This window comes from Onychomys torridus, chromosome 4 (assembly GCF_903995425.1).
Source record: "Onychomys torridus chromosome 4, mOncTor1.1, whole genome shotgun sequence".
In the NCBI taxonomy this organism is placed as follows: Eukaryota; Metazoa; Chordata; class Mammalia; order Rodentia; family Cricetidae; genus Onychomys; species Onychomys torridus.
The window spans coordinates 95278134-95301577 of NC_050446.1; the positions used below are offsets into that span (position 1 = coordinate 95278134).

The 23444-nt window shown below is 39.6% G+C and overlaps 1 protein-coding gene across 1 annotated transcript in view; it reads right to left on the reverse strand.

The window, feature by feature from the left end:
- Ubr1 (ubiquitin protein ligase E3 component n-recognin 1) overlaps window positions 1-23444 on the reverse strand; it is a 131300-nt gene that overhangs the window by 104920 nt on the left and 2936 nt on the right. Inside the window, exons 2-4 of the mRNA XM_036185032.1 lie at window positions 16614-16870; window positions 12972-13050; window positions 3954-4064 (exon numbers count right to left, since the gene is read on the reverse strand). Of these exons, the coding sequence (XP_036040925.1) occupies window positions 3954-4064; window positions 12972-13050; window positions 16614-16870 (447 nt within the window). The remainder of the gene's footprint in view (window positions 1-3953; window positions 4065-12971; window positions 13051-16613; window positions 16871-23444) is intronic.

Sequence of the window (23444 nt, forward strand, 5' to 3'; positions counted from 1 at the left end):
ACACTGGCTACAGAGTGATACCCTGTCTCACAAAATAACAAAAAATAAACTGTCTACTAATACTTACGTTTATACATATATTAGTGTTCTCTCTCCTTCTCAAAGAAGTGTCTTATAGCTGTGGGAGGGAGTTAATACAGAGACTCATAATGCTCAAAGTAAAACAGGAAATGATTGGTGATGGAGTCTTCAAGCCTCAATGAGACACTGGTATGACACCCTCCTAAGCTCAGAGAATATTACTGAAGAAAGGGGGAGCAAAAATGTAAAAGCAAGAGAATAAGGTGCTCTGTGTGGTAAGAATAGGGTGTGGTTAAAAGATGTCCCAGGACATGACATGGCCACTGCCTCATGAATTCATGGCAGCTGTGGCTATATACACAAGACTTATGGGTTGGGGATTTAGCTCAGTGGTAGAGCACTTGCCTAGCAAGCCAAGGCCCTGGGTTCGCTCCTCAGCTCCAGAAAAAAAAAAAAAAGACTTACACAAGACTGGGATTCTCAACATGGGAGAGGGGCACCTGAGGTCCCACCCAGTCTTGACTCACAGCTGACAAATCAATGGTTGCTATAGGTAGGGGTGTCATTTTAAGGGGTACACCTGCTTAAAAAGTAGTTCATACTCTATTAAATAATTTCCCTGTTGCCTGGCATGTTCCCTCAGTTACAACATTCTCACTGAATCGAAACCTTTGCCCTAGTGAAGAGAGGGAAGCACGTGGCTTTGGGTGGTAAACAGACAACCATTAAATGGTGCACTCCTGCAACCCCAACACTTGGTAGGCTGAGGCAGGATAATCAGTAGTTAGGAGCCAGCCTAGGCTACTTAGCAAGTTTCAGACCAGCTTAGTTACACAGTTGAAGCTTGTAACAAACAAATACAGAAGAAAACAGCAGACGAAGAAAGGCTTTCAGTACATTTGCAGATATGTGCACAGTCAGTAACAGAGGGTTTTCTCTAAACCTAATGTAGTCTTCATTGCTTCTCACCCCTCGCCCATACATACCTTGTTATTCTTACTTCCTCTCCTCTCCCTTCCCTTCCCTCCTCACTTCCTCACTTCCTGATACCCTTAGCCCCCAAACCAAAAAACAACTCTGTAGTGTTTCTGCAGCCAGCACCTTAGTGCTCCTGTCTCCAGGACAGGGGACAAGGCGAGGCCACCAGTGGTTCCTGCAGCTCTCGCGGTGACAGTTGTCAAGTCACTCCTTCAGTTGACTTTCCCGAGCACACATAAAGACAAAGCACCAGGAGGGCTCACATAAAACCAAACCAATCAACAAGACGTGAGACAAGGGGAGGAAAAACTAGAGGCCGCTCACCTCCCAGTACCTGCACAAAGCACAACAAACACCACAAAACAGAGCATCACACTGCACTGCCACAAACTCCCAACTCCTGACCCCAGAACAAAGATGACGAGAGAGCTAAAATGTGTAGAGTTCGGAGTCTATGTTTTAAAAAAGGTTAGCGGCCACATAGAGGACTTGGATAAACGGCTAAGAAGTCAATTAGGATCCACCCAAGAAAGATACAGACGGATGAAAGAATCAGTATTTTGAGGAAATGAAAGAATCCAACAAAGAAAAGTCACAGCAGACCAAGACCAAGAACTAAGGACAAATTTTAGAGATAGAGCACAATAGATAGAGACAATAACACATACAGGCATACATAAAGAAAAGAAAAACTAATGAAGATAACCAAAACTTGTAAGAAGTCTTGGATACATTCAAGAGACCTAACCTAAGTATCCATGGCCTAGCAGGAGTTATGGCAAATTATGGAAAGAGGCTTAGACAATCTATTTTTAAAAATTATAATCAAGAATTTCCTAAGTATGACCAGAGAAGAACCACTTCATGACATATATCTAAATTTAACCAAAACAAAGGACACTAATATCTGTAAAAGAAAACACCAAGTCACATTCAGAGGCAAAAGTTCAGAACGACATTAATCTTTCCTCAGCAATACTCAAAGCCAGGAGAAGTGTGGAGGAATATACAGCAAGCCCTGAAACTGTCAACCAAAATTGCTATCCCCTGAAGAGTTATTCAGCAAAGGTGACAGAGAAGAGTACTCAAGAGAAGTACACATAAAGGCAATTCATGCCAACTGGTCAGCACTTCAGTTAAGTTCTTCACCGGAGAAGACGGTTGTGAGCTTTCTCCGTGAGAAGCCAAGGAAACAAACACTGCACAAGAGGACAGAGGGCTGGGAAGGACCAGTCACATCCAACATGGCGGGCGAGTCAACAAACCTCTGACAACTATCAGGAGAGCCAGAAATGAACTCCGAGTGACTAGAAACCAACAAAACCATGAGTAATAGTAGATCTTGAACAATCACCTCAATAATAACAATGAACGCAAACTGCCTTGGCCTTTCAATTTAAAGACTACGCTCAATTAAAAAACTAAGATCCAACTATCTGCTCTCACCAGGAAATTCACACAACTAGCAAGGACATTCAAACACTGAGAGTTAAAGGTTAGAAACAAGCCTACCCAAAAGGGGAAGCTGGAATGTAAACAAGCTGGCATAGCAATTCCTGAATCTAACAGACTTCAAACCAATGGTAGTCAAAAGAGATGAAGGGATTGCTACATATTAATAAAAGGAACAATTAAGAGGATATAGCTGTTTGAGGCCAGCCTGGTCTGAGCGAGATCCAGGACAGGCACCAAAACTACACAGAGAAACCCTGTCTCAAAAAAACTGAAGGAAAAAAAAAAAAAAAAGGAAAGAAAAGAAAAAAAAAGAAAGAGGACATAGCTATTGTATATATCTATGCACCAAATCTTGGGGCTACCAATTTCATAAAACAAATGTTAAAAGACTTAACAGGCCACGTAGGTCCATCCACAATAATAACAGACTTCAATATTCAACTCTAATACCTAGATAGGTCTTCAAACAAAAAGTCAGCAAAAAACAACATCTGGCCCTAAGATGTGTTCACAGCTTATATGGAGATCTAGAATAATTCAAGGGACATAAAAAGTATATAATCCTGGAAACTTTCAAAGATCTGTCTATGAAACCTTATGAACGTGGTGTTTGGAAGGAAATGCTACACTGTAGCAATTTTGCCAAGTATTTCAATGGTTACCTACCTTGGCTTTTGAATGGTACTTGGCAATGTCTGATAAAACAATTCATTTTTATAGCTGAGTGTAGTGTTCCCAGCACTTGGGAAGCAGAGGCAGGTGGAGCTCTGTGAGTTTGAGGCCAGCCTGGTCTACATAGCAAGTTCCAGGACAGCCAGGATTATGTAGAGAGACTCTGTCTCAAAAAAAAATATATATATATTCCTTTTTAGGTGTATTAGCTGAGAATCCTTGAGCAGTCTTTTGTGGTTCCTATAGCTCATCTCTATCTGTGGTCCTATAGTTCTCTCCCACCTCATATCTAAGTGTCTAGATCCGAACTTGCTAAAGGTTTTTTCTTTTTCTTTTTCTGTTTTTTCAAAACGGCTGTGTTACAGCTCTGGCTGTCCTGGATCTCACTCTATAGACCAGGCTGGCCTTGAACTCACAGAAATCCTCCTACCTCTGCCTCCCGAGTGCTGGGATTAAAGGTGTGTGCCACCACTGCCCAGCCAAAGTTTTCTTTCCTTTTAAGAAAAGCAATTACTGAATTCATGTGTTCATTCTGTTCTCAAATTCATTACATTTTGCTCTTATCTATTAATAACTTCTTTTTGTTCTTTTAAGGCTGTACATTATATATACTTATTGTTCAAATTGACTATTTAAGAAAAAGTACTTTGAATTCATTTTTGGGTATGTTTGAATTCTTTCCCTCTAGAGAAAATTTTAATTTAAAGTAGAAAAACAAAACATTCTTATAATTAACTTCTAGAACAAAAAAACTGGATTCTAAATGGAATCCATCTTAACCCATTCATTTACTTTCAGAAAATTGAAAACAGTAATTAACTTCTTACCTCTTTTGTAGTGCCTGCTCTTCCAGGTTCATGATCCACACAAAAGGGGCCAGTTTTCCATGCTTCTGTGTCTCCACAGTCACAGAACCCTCCTCCAGTAGAAGTATGCATCTAAAACATTTTTTAAAAAAAGTTTTTCATGGTGCCAAACTTTATTGTAAAGCAATGAAAAGTAAGAAGTTTGATTCAAATAATAAATATTCACTAACACTTCAATCTTAGTTGTATTTAATGTAAAAGAATCAGGATAGAACAAAAATCACTTTAGTTATTTACCTAAGAAATACCAACTACCTGAATATTTCAGCATAACAAAATGGACCTTCTAAATAAGCTTTTGACATACAACTCCACACTTTGAAAATAATAGTTTTTATTAAGTGTGAGCTAATGGGGAGCTAAAGTAAAAGAAACTTTATGATCCAGAATACTTGAGTATGAATTTCCCTTTTTTATTACATAGCTCTTTAAAAATCAATATAATGATACAGAGTAATTAAGAAATTTTAATACAATATATTCATTTACATTTATTTCCTACAGCAACTATAATCTTTTTCCTTTCAGTGTTCCCAGGGGAAAATAACCTAAACTATACTAACTCAGGTAGAGGATAATGATAACAATGTGATCCAGACTTTTTCCTTAGAACTTCCCCTTCAAACACAATAAGGAAGCACAGACCACCTGTGAGCCACACTTTCAGCAGCTAAAATTAAAAAGGCTTTTACTCAGGCTGCAGTCTATTGACCCTGTACTAGAAAACAGCTTCGTTCATCTAAGAGACCTTCTGGGAAACTTGAGCAGACGAAGGGTGTAGATTCTGAAATAGAGCTAAGAACAAATCACAGGAGGGAATTCGGTTAGAGGAGTGGGAACATTGTATTGCCTGAGCTTCAGAAAGTCTACAACCGCAAAAGAGAAGGGAAAGCCGATGCAGCAAGAGAATCAACTATTTTATGGGTAACAGGAAGGGCACGAAGGGCACTGAGACTAAAGCTGGACAGATGGACACATGCTTGTTTGAACCCCAGCACATGAGAAGTGAAAGCAGGGAGATAGATCAGTGGGTCAAAATCAGTCCCAGTACAGAGAAAGTTCCAGACTAACCTGCACTACGTGAGCCACTGCTCTTGTGGGGAACCCAAAACAAAACACACAAACCAAAGTACTTGATCTAGGTAAAAAGCCAAGAAAGAGAAAAGTAAGAAATAAGTCGTAATAATGAGGCAACCAATGAGGAAAAAAGTAACAAGAAATAAGACATATATGTGAAATTTCACAAGATTTGTTAATAGTACCAAAATATGTATCTTCTTAAATTGTGTATTTTATATAAAAGCAAATATACATAGAATGTGTAACATCACAAAAGCAAAGCACAAAATCTATGAACAAAAATTTAGCAAATCTTCAAGGCATGATGGTTGTACACCTTTAATCCCGGCACTCAGGAGGCAGGCAGATCTCTGAATTTGAGGCCAGAGTGGTTTCTATAGTTAAGTTCCAGGCCAACCAACGATATATAGTGAGACCATGTCTCAAAAAATAAATAAATAAATAAATAAATAAAATCAAGAATAAAGCTTTTAAAAGTCAATGAAATAAATGACAGCATAAATCAAGTTTAAAAGACAGAAAAATCTGCCAGCCTGGTCTACAGAGCTGTTCTAGGACAGCCAGGGCTATACAGGGAAACAAACAAAAAAAGACAGAAAAATTTTTAGCCATCCATTATGATCCAGAATCCTACTCTTACCAGTGAGAAATGAAAACTTGTAACTATGTAAAGACTTGAGGAAACTGGCTTGTTCTGCTTCTCTGATCTTCCCGCATTCACCCCAATAACAGCCCTCGGGTTTGATTTTATTAATAAGACTTTTAAGATTCCTACTATATCTGGCGCCCAACGTTCGTGGTACGAATTTGTGAAAAAGCTGCTTGCCTGTGGCCAAGCTACACTCAGGCCCGAGCTGGTTGTGGTGGCTCACGCGGGTTAGATTTACTGAAGGAGGCAGAGGCAGAAGTATCCCGAGATTGAGGTCGGCCTAGGAGGCTTACTAAGGAGAAACTGTGGCCAGACTGAGCCACAAACGGTGTCGGTGGGACCATGGAGGCAGTGACTGCTGCTCCGAGTTCAGGCTGCTTCTCATCCTGTTGGTGACTGTGGTGATGCTGCTACCTGGGATGAAGTGTTTACTACTGCTTGTTCAGAGAAGAATTGCCTGGACCATCATGTTACAAGAAAGCATCGGCAAAGGTCAGTTTGGAAACGTTTGGCAAGACAAATGGTGGGGAGAAATTTCTGTGAAGATATTCTCTTCTAGGGAAGAACATTCATGGTTCTGAGAGACAGACATTTATCAGACTGTGATTACTCCAAACCACAGAGGAGGCAAAAAAAAAAAAAAAAAAGTCTTCAGAGAACCATGACCATACCCAACAATGACTTTGAAAATCTTCAAAAGGATGATGGGACCCTACAAAGATGAATTCATGTGGACTATCGTAAAGCCATTAGCACCACAGAAAGATTGACTTTGGACTACAAACTGGTCAGGACAATTCGAGATGGCTAGCTGAGATGATCCAGCCTGACAGACTACTCCAACAAGGACTTGAAACAAGCCCTGCACTTTCTCATTATGCAGCGGCTGGACAAATGATACAGGACTTGACAATTAACCCCAAAATAGAATTTTTGTTTAAAAAAGAAAAAGGAGAATGTAGATATAAGGTAGATCACTGTATCTACTCTGAGAAAAAAAGATAAAGAAATAATAGGATAAATGGGTAGATCATTGAATCTACTCTAAAAAGAGAAAGATGAAAAAAGGTAGATTATTGAATCTTTATGAAAAGAAAAGAGAGAGAATACGGATATAAGATAAAAAGGGAGATTATGGAATCTAATTTTAAACAAGGAACTACTTGTTTTAACCAGGATAAGTAATGAAAATTTTTGTCTGAGTTTATCAAATATTACTGGACTGGACATTGTTATATATAATGGAATTTTTCACCTGAATCTGTTAAATGTTAAATGGACTAGACATCATTAACGTAATCTTGACTGTGTATATTGTATATACTTATTGGATATGATTTTTCTTGTATTAGTCATAACCTTTTTTAAATTTTAGACAAAAAGGGAGAAATGTGGTATTGTGTTCCCCCCAAAATATTGTGTGTTCCCCAAAACAAACTTATCTGGGGTCAGAGAACGGACAGCCACTAGATACAGAGCCACATATGGTGGCTAGAAAATAGGAAGAGTAAGCCATAGCAGAAGTTGGGCGGTGGTGGTGCACGCTTTTAATCCCAGCATTTGGGAGGCAGAGCTAGCCGGATCTCTGAGTTCAAGGCCACTTTAGAAACAGCTAGGCATGGTGACTCAGCCTTTAATCCCAGAAATCCAGCCTTTAATCCCAGGGAGTGATAGCAGAAAGCAGAAAGGTGTATAAGGCCTGAGGACCAGGAACTAAGTTACTTAAGCATTTTGGCTGGTTAAGCTTTTAGGCTTTGGAGCAACACAGTTCAGCTGAGAGCCATTGGGATGAGGATTCAGAAGCTTGCAGTCTGAGGAAACAAGACCAGCTGAGGAACTGGCGAGGTGAGGAAACTGTGGCTTGTTCTGCTTCTCTGATCTTCCAGCATTCACCCCAATAACTGCCCTCGGGTTTGATTTTATTAATAAGACTTTTAAGATTCCTACTATAAAGACTTGTACTTCAAAATAATAAAATAAATGATATACAATAATATCAAAGCAGCTTTATTCAAAAGCTGGAAGCAGGAGCTAGAAAAATTGCTTAACAGTTAAGAGCACTTAGCTGCTCCTGCAGGAGTGGGGTTCAAACCCCAGCACCCACATGGCAGCTCCCACCCATCAGTAACTCTAGTTCTAGCATCTGCTTCTGGCCCCCAAAACACCAGACATGCAACAGTGTATGTGTATACACACAGTCAATACACTCACACACATAAAAAACTGGAAACATTCCAAGTGCTCACCTACTAGTGACTGAATAAATGAACCAGCATATGAATACAATGGCACACTGCTGTTGATCCTTGATTTCAATTATGCACATGAAAGAAGCCAGAAAGAAAGACTACACACTACATGATTTTACATATAAGAGATTGTGAAAAGGCAAAGAAAGCAGATGAGTAGATGCCAGGAGCTAGGGCACCTCACAACTTTTACATGTACATTTCTAGCTTACTACTAGCAAGTATTACTAATGTAATCACACAAATGTATGTTTACCAAATTTCACAAAACAGGACACTTAAAAGAGTAGATGTTAGTGTATATAATATGCATATCAATAAGCCTGACTAGACACTTGAAAAAAATTAAGGCGTGGTGATGCTTGCTTTTAATCCCAGCACTCAGGGATCTCTATGAGTTCAAGGCCACTCTGGTCTACACAGTGAGTTCCAAGCCATCCAATGTTACATAGTGAGACTCAGTCTCAAAAATAAAATAATTAGGAGCTGGAGAGATGGCTCAGAGGTTAAGAGCACCGACTGTTCTTCCAGAGGTCCTGAGTTCAATTCCCAGCACCCACACGGTGGCTCTCAACCACCTGTAATGAGATCTGGCGCCCTCTTCTGTGTACATAGTAAATAAATAAATCTTTAAATAATAATAATGATAATACAAAAGAAACAAGGGCTAGGGTAGTAGCTCAAATGTCAAAGTATTGTCCTAATATCCATGAAGCTCAGGGTTCAAACCCCACAACCAAAAGAAAAAAGAAAAATGAAAAAAACACCTGCACAATTAAACTATGTTTATAGAAGGGCAAATTAGAACAATGAGATTATTTAATAATTGAATAAATTCAAAGACTAATTAAATAAAGTTTGGAGACAGTTGTAAGAATATTTTTGCATCTCTTTTATTGTTTTGAGACAGGGTTTTCCACATAGTCCAGTGAGGCCTTGAGTTCTCAATCCTGCCTCAGCCTCCCTGGTGCTAGAATTACAGGTATGTGCCACCATGCCCAGCTCTGATACTCTTTTCATTTTAATTTCTTTTTAGATTTATTATTCCATGTATGAGGGTGTTTTGCCTACATGTATGTTTGTGTGTCTGAGGAGGTCAGAAGATGGCATCAGATCCCCTGGGACTGGAGTTACAGATGGTTGTGAGCTTCCAGGTGTTGGAAAATGAACCTGGACCCTCCTGTAAGAGCAGCCAGTGCTCTTAACACTGAGCAATAGCTCCAGCCTTGACCCATATCCTTTTAATGAGTGTATAAATTGGCACAGCAACACAATAAAAAGACCTGACCTAAATCTATCAAAATTTTGTGCAAACAATCTGAGTTTATCAATAGATATACAGATAATCAAAATGTACTGCATAGTAGAATATTATCCAAACTCAAAAAGGAAGGAAATTCTGATATATGCTATGTTTGAACCCTGAGAGCATTATGCTAGGTCAAGCCAGTTACAAAAGACAAACACTGCCTGATTGCATTAATATGAGATACTTACAGAAGTCACACTCACAGAGACAGAAAGTAGGGTAATGGCTACCAGGGGAAACAAGGAATGTGGGAAGCCACTGTTTAATGTGTCTGTGTTTTACAAGTGAGATGAATTATGGAGATTGCCGTAATGGGTAAACGGTATGAATTTAAAATATGTAATGCCACCAAGTTGCACACACACTTCAGATAGGAAGTTTTATATGCATTTTATAACAGTAACAGAAATTGAGGGGCAAATCTTTCAAAATTAAAAGCACAGATCCTTCCATCTCAATCTACCTCTAATGATCAAGTCCCAAGCATGCTTTAATATATTTAATATTAATTATATATATACTTCTTTTTATGAAAACAAAGGTTTGGGCTGATGAGATGGCTCACAAAGCAAAGGTGAGCCAAGCTTGCTGCCAGCCTGTGACCTGAGTTTGATTTCTAGAACCCACATGGTGGGACAATAGAACTGATTCCCACAAGCTGACCTCTGATCTCCACATGTATGCAATAGTATGCACATGAATACATACACACAAGTAGTTAAGTAAAATAAATGTAAACATTTTTTAAGAAAATAAAAAAGTAGGAAACAGAGAGGTGGTTTACACCTGTAATTCTAGCACCTGGGAAACTGGGACAGAACTGCCATAAGTTCAAGATCAGTCTGAGTACACAGTCAATTACAGATTATCCTGGGCTACAGCATAAAAACTGTCATAAAAAGTAGGGGAGGGGCCGGGTGGTGGCGGCACACGCCTTTAATCCCAGCACTTGGGAGGCAGATCTCTGTGAGTTCAAGGCAAGCCTAGGATACAGAGCAAGATTCAGGACAGGAACCAAAACTACACAGAGAAACCCTGTCTTGGAAAAAAAAAAGTCTTCTGGTATCTTAGAAGCTGACACCAAGAATCAGACATGCTTGAGTTGATAGTATTTTACTGAATAAGTCTCAAAACCAATTAGAACATACCCAGAGATGAAAACAAATTCAACCATAGTCTCCCTTTCCTATTCATATCTCTATCTGATTTGGGTGTCCTGTATCCCCACTCGACTATAAACCTTTGGTGGATGAGGTTCAGACCTTGTGTATTTCCTACCTTCTATGTCTCTCATAGTATTTAGGATACAGGAACTTTTAATAGCATTTGTTAAAAATGAATTGGGGTGCTAAGATCAAAAGGACCAAAGAGCAAGCAAAGCTGGCAGCTAAGATTTAATTATAAAAATAGCTATTAATGTCAGGTATGGTAGTATGCACCTCTAATCCTAGCACTTGAGAGACAGAGGCAAGTAGATCTCTGAGTTCAAGACCAGCATGGGGGAAGGGGGTAGGTAGCTGGAGAGATGGCTCAGCGGTTAAGAACATTGACTACTCTTCCAAAGGACCTGGGTTCAATTCTCAGCACCCACATGGCAGCTTACTTAAAGTCTAGGGGACACCCTCACACAGATATTCATGCAGGCAAAACACCAGTGCACATAAAATAAAAATAAATAATTTAGAAAAAAAAAAAAAAAAAAAAAGACCAGCCTGGGCTACACAGTGAAACCCTGTCTATGAAACAAAAACAAAGGCAAAATAGCTAACAGGGTGTGTTTTAGTATCAGCTTGCTTTATATATTCTAGAATTCTGTTCTGCATAATGAGTATATATATTGCATATTGTCTTTCAGATAAAACAGCATTCAGAGTGCATGTGTGAAATCTCCAAATCTGGGAATATGAAACAGGAGGATTACTGCAAACCGAAGGCCAATAGTGAGTTCAAGGACAGTCTGTGCTCAAAAATGAGTTCTAGGCTAGCCAGGACTACAGAGTGCCAGGCTGTCTCAGAAACATACAAAACAGACACACAAATATAGCATTGGAAAATTATTAGAGCTGGGAATATAACTCAGTGGTAAAGCACTTGCCTAGCACATATGAAGTCTAACTTCAATTCTCGTTACCTTCACCTCAAAAAATGTATCTAGTAGCCAAGTGGTGGCGCATGCCTTTAATCTCAGCACTTGGGAGGCAGAGCCAGGCAGATCGCTGTGAGTTCAAGGCCAGCCTAGGCTACCAAGTGAGTTCCAGGAAAAAGGTGCAAAGCTACACAGAGAAACCCTGTCTCGAAAAACAAACAAACAAACAAACAAAAACAAATAACAAAAAAAAACTCAATTTAGGGCTGGAGAGATGGCTCAGAGGTTAAGAGCACTGCTTGCTCTTCCAAAGGTCCTGAGTTCAATTCCCAGCAACCACATGGTGGCTCACAACCATCTATAATGAAATAGGTGCCCTCTTCTGCCCTGCGGGGATATGTGCAGACAGAACACTGTATACATAATAAATAAATAAATAAATCTTTAGACTTAATATTTTTATTTGTTATTCAGAAGCCTGTCTTTCTATGTAACCCAGGCTGGCCTGGAACTTTCAAGTTTACGAAAGATATGGACTATATATCTTCAAAATGTTATGTTTTGCAAGTACTTGAAGCATGTTATGTAAGGTGAAACCTAACATAATCAGGACAGCACAACAAAAACTAAATTCCAAGACTGCTGTGCTGCCTATTGCACTCAGGAGGTCCCTGAGGATCACTAACTTTACGACAACTTACTTGGCCTAATCGTCCAAGGATGTGGGAAACAGAACTCACATATACAGTTTGAGAATCTATAATTGGTACAATCACTTCATACGTTATCTAAGTAGGACTAAAGATCTATATGTCTTAGAACTCAATAATTCTTTTCTAGATATACAACCTAGAGAAATCTTATATGTATACTAAATATGTTCACAACAGGATTATTAACAGTACCAAGTTGGAGCAATCTACATATCCACATGCAGTACTATGAATACAGACAATATAGCTTATTAAAGACAACAACTACAAACAAACTACAATTACATACATAGGTTATTCTGCAAGAACTATGTACCTACCATATGAATCCAACTATATAAAGTTCAAAACAGATAAAACTTTTCACTGATTTGAGGCATAAGCTGAAAGGATAAAAAAAATCAAGGACACCATTACCATAAAACAGGGTAAAGAGTGTTCTCAAGGGAAGATAAAGTGACTGAGATCAGAAGGGACTTGCCTTGTCCCATCCTTGACTTAGCAGTAGTTACATAGGTTTTGGGGGTTTTATAAATTTTGTTTTTATTTAATTATTTAATTTTTGGTTTTCAAGACAATTCTCTGTGTAGCCCTGGCTGTCCTGGAACTCGCTCTGTAGACCAGGCTGGCCTAGAACTCACAGAGTACCACCTGCCTCTGCCTCCTGTGCTGGGATTAAAGATGTGTGCCACCACTGCCTAGAAATTTTTATTTATTCTTTAAGTGATTTTCAAACATTACACTGTCTCGTTAATGTCACCACAAAATGCTATAAGGCGATACTTCTAGAGGTAGCAGATGTCTTATCATTGGACAGATTTAACTGCACATCAGAGCTATTTAGCAGGAAATGAAACAGTGCTCAAAAATTTGAACCATATTTTTTTTCATACCTTGTAACGATGGTTTTTATGAACACTACTCTGGAAGCAGTCCATACAGAGAACACATGTTGGATCAATTGCACAATCCCTGAAAAAGATAAAGAATTAGATTCAAAAAAATCAACTTGCACTGACACTGAAGGTATGATTATAAAATAAGTGAGCTTCCTGTGTATTAACAAAATGAACACAAAGATGCCCCAAAAGCTGAGTTCTAAGAACACTTTGACCTAGCACTCGGGAAACAGAGGCAGGTGGATCTCTGTGAGTTTGAGGCCAGCCTAGTCTACAGAGCAAGTTCCAGGACAGCCAGGGCTACACTGAGAAACCCTGTCTTGAGAAACAAAACAAAACAATAAAAAAGAACACTTTGAAAAAAAGACAATACTGCTGTCATAATTTCAGCTTTATTTCTAACACATTTTGAGTGCACAGGATTTTCAGTTTACAATTTTAAGTGCTACCTGGCTTCGAACTGTGCAGAAAATTACATAAAACTGCATGAAAACTTGTTTTCTTCATTATCTTCCATGAAGAAAACTGCCACATTTTATAAACACTGTGCATTATAACTGAGGTATCAATGTAGACGAAACTCATTGAGGCAAAGATCTTTCTTTTACATATTGATAGATCCCAAACACCCAGGACAGTAACTGACACAAACAAAGTAATCATTGAGTCAACAAAAGAAACAAACCCAATCTCTCTTTGCTCTCTCCTTACAAATTTTCACAGTTCACAAGTCTACTTCATATTTTCAGAGAAACATAAGAACATAAATTACTAAAAGGTACAGAATTAAATTTTTTAAATATGTGAAGAGACAAAGTTTGAAAGTTACAAAATAAATGTTAGAGTTGGGTGGGGGCACCCATCTGTACTTTCTGCACTCTTGAAGCAAGGGCAAGGGGACCTGCTAAGAGCTGAAGGACAGCCTGAGCTACGGAGGGAGTTAAGGCTAGCACGGGCTACATACTAAGATCCAATACTAAGGTATTGTTCTCAACAATACCACACACAATGAATTTCAGGACTGGAGGAAGAGAAAGGGGAGGGAAAGAAGGTGAATTTTAAACAGCTGACAGGACATAAAGGTTACCTAAAATTCTCACTCTTCTCTGTAAAAATATATGATCTAATCTGTTTAGTTTCTAATTTGAATTTTATTTTTGAGAATTCCATATGAGCACTGTATTTTACATAATCTCCATGCCTCCCTCTTCCCCCTGTAACTTGTTCTGTGTCCTCCACCCCCTCTCAAATTCATGACCTCTTCTTTATTACTGACACACATGCACCCTACGAGTCCATTTAGTGTTGCTCATATGTGTATATGTGTAGGGCTGACTGCTGTGATTGGATACCCTACCAGGGAGCTTGCCCCTACAGAAGACAGACGCTCCCTCAGCAGTCCCTGATTACCAGCAGTTCTTGATCTAGGGTATGACCTTGTGAAATCTCCCTGTCCGTGCTGGCATGTCAACTGGTGCTGTCATTATGTAGATCTTATTTAGGAAACGGTACTTGCTGAGATTCCATGGGTGCAGCTTCCTTGTCAGGGTTAGAAGACACCATCTAGTAGCAGGTGCCCTTGTCTTCTGACTCTTTTTTTTTTCTTAAGATTTATTTATTAGGTATACAGCATGTATGACTGCAGGTCAGAAGAGGGCGCCAGATCTCATTACAGGTGGTTGTGAGCCACCATGTGGTTGCTGGGAATTGAACTCAGGACCTCTGGAAGAGCAGTAGCAGTCAGCCATTTCTCCAGCCCGGTCTTCTGACTCTTAAACTCCTCCTGCTCCCACCCCCACCTTTTCTAGACTGTTCTGTAGGTATAAGGGTTGAACTGTAGGGGTATCGGGCTGGATGCCCCAGTTACCTATTCATCTTGACAAGTTGTAGATCTCTATAATAATCTCCCTTAACACCACTGACACTTTTGAATTAACTAGTAATTTTTGTATTGGGGTAGAAGGAACTATCCTGTACATTGTGGGATGTTTAACAGCAATCATGGTTTCTACACACTAAACTCTAACTGTCACAATGTTTCCAAAAAATTTTGGAAAGATGAGGACTACAAATGTTTACATGTTTTAGTTGAAACTGTGCTTTGGCTTAAAATTTATAAGGGGAAAAATAAATTGCTACACAACACAGCAAAATAGAAAACATATGCAAGAGCTGTTTCTTCTCCCCTGAGAAAGTAACAGGGTAAAGAAGTTGTTTTTGAAAACTGTTAACTAAGTGATGGTTCAGCGGTTCAAAGCACTGGCTGCTCTTCCAGAGGGCCTGGACTCAATTCCGAGCACCCGTATGGCAGCTCACAACTCCCTGTAACTCCAGAGGTCCCCTTTTCTGAACTCTGTGGTACCAGGCACATATATGGTATACAGACATAAATGCAGCAAAACACATAAAATAAGATAAAAACACTGTAGGATACAGGAAAAACTATTAACTATACACACTCAGTGAAGCCTAGAATGAGTCAGGTATAAGCAATGAAACTCTGCTGATAAAGTCTAAAACAGCATAGTTAGAAACTAAATGACCTTGAGTAAAGAAGGGAAACAAAAAGTGGTGCTAATATCTAAAAACGTCCGCTGGGCATGGAGCTGCACACCTTTAAGTCCCAAGTAGATCTATGAGTTTGAGACCATCCTGGTCTATATAAGGAGTTCTTGGCCAGATAAGGCTACATATAGTATGACCCTATCTCAATAAATAAATAAAAATTAAAAAAGCAAAACAAAACAAAACAAAAAACACTGAGCCGGGCGGTGGTGGCGCATGCCTGTAATCCCAGCACTCAGGAGGCAGAGGCAGGTGGATCTCTGTGAGTTCAAGGTCAGCCTGGTCTACAGAGTGAGTTCCAGGACAGCCTCCAAAGCTACAGAGAAACCCTGTCTTGAAAAAACAAAAAAACAAAAAAACAAAAAACAAAAAACAAAACAAAAAAAAAACCGAAACAAAATTCCAAGCAGGAGGGTTGGGGATTTAGCTCAGTGGTAGAGCACTTGCCTAGCAAGCACAAGGCCCTGGGTTCAATCCTCAGCTAAAAAAATTAAAATAAAAAAAAAAAATTTCAGGCAGGAATGTAAAAACTTCCCTGATGTACTATGACATTTAAGACAATTCTTTTACCCAAAACAAAAGGCCTACACCTGCCTCCAATTTCCATACGACTGACCTCTGACAGTCAACTATATTCCAGCCCTTCTCACACAACCCTCGACCTACAGTTCTTTTCTTTTGTTTTGTTTTTGTTTTTCTGAGACAGGGTTTTTCTGTAAAACAGTCCTGGCTGTCCTGGATCTCACTCTGTAGACCAGGCTGGCCTTGAACTCACAGAGATCCTCCTGGCTCTGCCTCCCGAGTGCTGGGATTAAAGGCGTGTGCCACCACTGCCCAGCTCTTGGATACTTTTGAAGAACAGAAAAAAGAGTGAGAGAACTGTTTAATAAGAAATCATATATTAAAAATCAAACTCTATGGGCAAAAGTGGACTTAGAGCATAAGCTAAAAGGAACTTAAGATTAAATATACTATAGACAGTGACAAACCAGGCAAAAGACATCATGAGACAGGCATGATGGAACTTTAACCTGTAAACTGTAACCAATCCTATAAATGTCTGAGGCTTACCTACAAGAATACGTTGTTTCTCCACTTTTGAAAACCTTTCCACACAACTGAAATGCTCCACTGTGCTTCAACTTCTCTAAACAAATATCCGGATCCTCTCCAAATAAGTACCATTCCAATGGAGTGAATATTGACATTTGTACATTCTCTTCTTGCTTTTCCAAATCTGGGTCCATCTCAGCAAAATAAATTTCTGGCACTAATTGTGCCAAATGATGTAAGAAAGCAGTATAAAAATCAACTTGTTGATCCCACCACTGAAAGGAAAAAAAGATGACAATCAGATTTTTTTAATTATCATTTTATTTATTTTTACAAGTTTTTTTTAGTTAAAATAGAGTATCTTATTCTTTGAAAATTTCATACACAATCATATTGATCATATTCACTACCACCCTTCCCCCTCTCTCCACCCCCTACTTTCCCATCCTTCTCAACTTTATGTCCTTTTCCTTTATGTGTATGTGTGTGTGTGTATATATATATATATATATATATATACATACATAACACACACACACACACATATATACATACATAACACACACACCCCTAACCCATTAAATCCAATCTGTGCTGCCCATACACTGGAGTATGGCCAGCCTGTCAGGGGCCACACCCTTAAAGCCAAGTCCCCATCACCCCAAGACAAGGTTTCTCCGTGTAACAGTTCTCACTAAACATAGATAAAAATTATGGGTTAATTTAAGTATAAGAGGGATTGGGGATTCAGCTCAGTGGTAGAACACTTGCCTAGCAAGTGCAAGGCCCTAGGTTCGGTCCTCAGCTCCAAAAAGAAAAAAAAAAAAAAGAAAGAAAGAAAAAAAATTTAAGTATAAGAGCTAGTCAGTAATAAGCCTAAGCTAACAGCAAGTAGTAATTAATATAAGCTTCTGAGTGATTATTTTATAAAAGGCTTCGGGACTGTGGGTGAGTGATTTGTCTGGACCATGGGCCAGGTGGGACACAGGAAATCTTGCAGCTACATGCTAACAAGTATATTTGGTTTTGTTGTTGTTATTGTTGTTTCTGTTGGAGACAAGGTCTCACAACGTAGCCCTGTCTGTTCTGAACTCATTTTTGTAGACCAGGCTGGCCGCAAATTCACAGAGATCTATCTGCCTGTCTCCACCTCTGGAATGCTGAGACTAAAGGCATGTGCCACCACACCTAGCCATTAGGTTGGTAGCCCTTTCAGTATACTGGAAGCTCCTGAGGAAAGGAACTGCCTTTCAAAAAACCCTTTAGACACACAGGCACAGCACAAACACACACAGAAGTTCTCAGAAGTCACTTGATTAAGTACTTGTTGCTAGAACTATCGAGGCAAATTTTGACAGCAAGTCTTCTTAATTTTGTCTATAGAACCATTACAGTAGATGCAGCACAATTACACTCTCTCACAAAGTTGCCACTATTGTCAGAACATCAGAATTTGCTTTTTAATTTTTTAGTTCTTTGAGAGAGTTTCATACAACATGTTTTGATCATATTCAGCTCCCCTCTCAACTCTTCCCAGACCCATCTCTCCCTGCTTCCCTACCAGCCCAACTTGGTGGGTTTTTTGTTGTTTTTTTTTTTTTAAACACATCAAGATCAATTTGTGCTGCCCAAATTTTCTCAGATGTGTGGTTGACTTACCAGGGACACTCTTAAGAAAAAAAACTGTCTACCTTTTCCAGAAGCTAGCAATTGCCAATGGCTCCATGGCTCCATGGCTAGGGGTGGGTTTCATGCCTACCTCCCATCTCCATGCTATAGTTTAGCCTAATAGCTGCCAATGGCCCCAAGGCTGGAGTGGGTTCATGCCCACCTCCCATCTCCATACTATGGTCTAGTCTGACTTGGGTTTGCTCAGGTTTTATGCCACATGTTGTCAAATGTGCAGCTTCCCTGCTCTGTCCAAAAGACACTGTTCCCTTATAGTTATCCACTACCCATGGCCTCTAGCTCTTATACCCTTTCCAGCCCCTTTTCCATAAGGATCCCGGAGCCCTAGGAGAGGTGGCCTATTATTATTATTATTATTATTATTATTATTATTATTATTAATTATTACTGAAATAAGGTCTCTCTTGGTAGCCCAACCTGACCTGAAACTCACTATACAGCTCTGGGTGGCCTTGAACTCATGGTAATTCTCCTGCTTTGCCCTCCCAAATTCAAGGGTTGCAAGTATGAGCCACTATACCCTACTCAGAAATTGTTTAGTTAAAATTTCTGTAATCTCTTTTAAGATTAAAACACACACACACACACACAAATGTTGCAGCCATGATGACCTAAGTTTTATCCTGGATACCACAAAATAGCAGGAGAAAACTGACTCCTGAAAGTTGTCCTCTGACCTCTACACATACACTAAGGTATGGGAGTGCCTACAGTCTTCATATACATACATACACATACATACAAACACATACAAAATAAGTAAAATTTTTTTAAAATTATACAATATGTATTTTACTGAGTAAACAAAGTAAGTTCAGGAATTATTGGTGAATGTTTCATTTTTTTCCCCTTTTGGTTGTTTTTTAGTGTTTTCCTCCATTTGCAACAGGAACTAAATGTTTAAGATAAAAGACCAGAAAAAAACGAACAAACAAAACCAAACATTTTCTCCAACAACATTTGGAAATAAGGAAAGCTTTCCTAATTGTCCCATAAAAACAAGTTCTCACAACATTTAGATTCCCAGACATTCCGAACATTTTCCTCATCCCCATGGAGACCAAAGATAAGCTTGCAACTCTACACTGTACAGCTACAGATGCCCCAGTGGGAACATCATTCTGAAAAAGGAACTTGGATAGAGTCTTATTCAAACCACAACTCACCCTTCCATAAGCAAACTACTAAACATCTACAGTCTTCAGAGGCCTGTCGCTTCCCAAATTCCTTTTTAAAATTTTACTTATTTGTTTGTTTTTGAGATAGAGTCTGACCATGCTGCCCTGGAACTATCCTGGAACTCACTGCAGACCAGGCTGGAATTCACAGAGATCCACCTGCCTCTGCCTCCTGAGTGCTGGGGTTAAAGGCATGTGCCACCACTGCCCAGCAGACAAGTTCGTTCGTTCGTTCGTTCGTTCTTTAGTTCTTTCTTTCTTTCTTTCTTTCTTTCTTTCTTTCTTTCATTCATTCATTCATTCATTCATTTATTTAGGTTTTTCAAGAAAGGGTTTTTCTCTGTGTAGCTTTGCAGCTTTCCTGGAACTCACTCTGTAGTCCAGGCTGGCCTTGAACTCACAGAGATCTGCCTGGCTCTGCCTGCTGAGTGCTGGGATTAAAGGCGTGTGACACCATCGCTAGGCTAAGTTCATATTTATTTAAAAAAAAAAAAAAAGGTTGAAGTTCAAGCATGAGATCCCAGCCATAATCCCTGCTCTCAAAGAGCACATTCTCTTCTTGGCAGTTATATCCTCACACTTACAACTTGGAGAATGTGTGCAACTTACGCCCTAGGTCAGTGGCATGGAGACACCTGGTCCTACAGACAAGTTTGTAAGGCTTCATTTCATTTCTATAGTTTCATATTGTCCGTCTTTTTTTTTTTTTGGGGGGGGGGGTTTCAAGATAGGGTTTCTCTGTAGCTTGGAGCCTGTCCTGGACTAGCTCTGTAGACCAGGCTGGCCTCGAACTCACAGAGAGATCTGCCTGGCTCTGCCTCCCGAGTGCTGGGATTACAGGCGTGTGCCACCACCGCCCGGCTCATATTGTCAGTCTTAATCTAATGCTTAGCCACTTTTGCATACTACATTTCATTATTCCTGCTAGGTTTGTGCTGTCTGTAAACATGCTTTCCATGTATTTATGGCAATATATAGAGGTCCATGACAAGCAAGGTCTCGCTTTCTCGTCTTTCATCCTGTGATAAATATGTTCCCAGGATCTGTTTTTACAAGCATCTTATCTCTTCAGCCAGGCTTCCTTTTTCATCTCTGTCCATGCTTCTCTTTGACATCTTTGGATGAATGTAATGTTTCCCTATAGCTCTTTCTGCTGTATGGACTATACATTTGCAAAACAACTAAAATATTTTCTTAGAGTTCAAAGTAAAGTATGTGTGCATTAAGAAATAAATAAATAGCCGGGCGGTGGTGGTGCATGCCTGCAATCCCAGCACTTGGGAGGCAGAGGCAGGCGGATCTCTGTGAGTTCAAGGCCAGCCTAGTCTCCAACGCGAGGTTCCAGGACAGCCTCCAAAGCTACAGAGAAACCCTGTCTCAAAAAAACAAAAAACAACAACAAAAAAGAAAGAAAGAAAGGAATAAATGAAAAAACATACACCTTCCTTGTGGCTAACGTCATTTCCAAGCTTACTCATAAAAACAAAAAGCTGAAAGGCTTTTTAAAAAGTTTGCCCATAAAAACATGTTAAGTGGTTAGAGTCTCACTCTACTAAGTCAAGTAGAGCTTGTTTTGAAGAAGAGCATTAAGTCAACCATTAGAAGGAATACTTAAGAGAATAACCATGGACTTGGCTCTGGTCAGGCTTAATTGCTTCTGGGTAACAAGTGGGTGCTTAAGGAAGCACAGTACCTCTTCTGCAGCCTTTCAGTGGTGTTTGTGTAGCAAAAGCTACTTCCACAAGCATTCCACTTGTTACAGGGACATAACACTTTTTAAAGGATATATAACGCTATGCGTGATGGTGAACACATTCTAGAAGACAAGATTATGAGTTACAGGCCAGGCTGAGCTATATAACAAGATCCCATCTCAAGAAAGAAAAGAAAAAAAAATACCAAACTTGTCAACCAAAATAAAAATGGCTATTGTTTCTTTCATAAGTGCCATGTTAACTCATATACAGGAATTCATAGTAAGTCACCAGGGAGTAGTGAGGTTTTAATATTTTGTCTTAAGCCACCTGAGACAATGGATTAAAGCTTAAAGGAAATTCTTTCATAATACAGCACATGATTAACATCTTTAGAGAAACTGGATAATGGGATGGCAAGAGAAATTTGAAACAACCTTCAAAGGCAGCACATCAAAGAATGGGCCAAGACAGGGTTCATCACGCGTCACTGATTTACACACCTATCTTTCCGACAGGTTCTCTAAGTACTGAAGAGACGGACCCAGAACTGATTTACTCTTAAAGATTACACTGGTTGCTCTGTAGAGAATGAACTGAAATGCCTCATATAGCACGGCTGCAGGGACTTGCCCTGACTAGGGGAGGCAAAGGAATAAAGAAATAAAACATGTGCAGAGGCAAAAGGCTGGAATCAGATAGTCTGGACTCTTGGATGGAGAAACCTCAGCACTGCAGAAGCTCAGTGTATTTATTATATGCAGCACAGATAGGCAGGGTTATTGCATACAGCTGAACAAGAAGGCAGGGTAATGATGTACAGATAAACAAGGAGGCAGGGTTTACGGTATACAGCTAACCTCAATAGGTGCATTCTCTGTAGGGAAGCACTCTTCAGGCCATAAATGTCTTGGGGGAGAGGGAAGGAAAGTTATGGTGGACATTTTCCATACACACTATCAATTTATGCACCTGGACCGGAAGGAGGCTTTGCCGGCCCTCAGAGCCTCACTTAGGGAACAGTGGTGAAAAAGGAAGGGTTGCCATTTTCCCATGGGTCTGAGGCCACGTTCCTTGACAAGTCTTTGTCTATGTCAACAGCACACCTTCACTCCGGACTTCACTCACGCAGGACTTCCTCCAACCTCCATACCGTAAGACAGCAAAAGTCGAAGGAAAGAGACCAGTTAAGAAGCTACAGTTGTCTAGATAACAAACGGTGGCTTAGACTACAAAGACCAGTGGAAAGACAGAGACAGATGTTTGTAGTCAAGAGCTAATGAGGAGGTGTCCTGTACTGAGACAAAGATAACAAGTCTCTGGATTTGTCTTCCTCTTGCCTGTTCCTAAAATCTACCATGAATGCCTACATCAAAAACTAGAGCCAGGCGGTGGTGACGCACACCTGTAATCCCAGCACTCAGGAGGCAGAGGCAGGTGGATCTCTGTGAGTTCAAGGCCAGCCTGGTCTACAGAGCGAGTTCCAGGAAAGGCACAAAGCTACACAGAGAAACCCTGTCTTGAGAAACAAAAAAAAACAACAAAAAACAAGAAACAAAAAAAAGAAACCTAGAGGTACAGGTGTCATCTGTTTCTTTCATTTTTCCATCAACTTAATAAGCAAGTCATCTTTGCTTCTATCACATTTCCAAAATCTTCCTCAAATTGATATACTCTGCTTCCTGTAATAATTTCTCAAGTACAAGCTATATCTTGAGTTACTACAGCTAATTCCCATTTGCTCTCTCTTTCTGAAACATCTACCAAATATTCTCGTGGATACAAGCAAGCCATTGAGTTTATGATTCTGAAGCTCAGAAGTGAGATGACCTAGGAGCTATAAGCTGGGAAATGAACATACATAGATGGTTTGTAAAGCTGTAGAAGTGGATGAAATCACCTACGCAGTGTTGTGAGTACATAGAAAAAAGATCTCAGTACCTCGCCGAGTGATATCCTGCAAGATAGAATTTAGGGGGGAATCCAGTCAAAGAAGTAGGTGTTCAGGCAGACCACTCCAAAGCCCTCTGGGTTTCCCATTTTCTCAGTCCTTGTCATGGATCCAATAAACTACCCTTTCCATGACACTGCCATACTCTTATTTCCTAGGTTGTTTGGTTCCTGGATATATATATATATATATATATATATATATATATATATATATATATGTGCATATGCACACAACTTTACCTTAAAGATATTGTTAGTTCATATAGCCTCAACCATCAATTCTAAACTAGTAACTTCTAAACGGCTAGCTTACTAGGGCATGCCTGTGAATATGT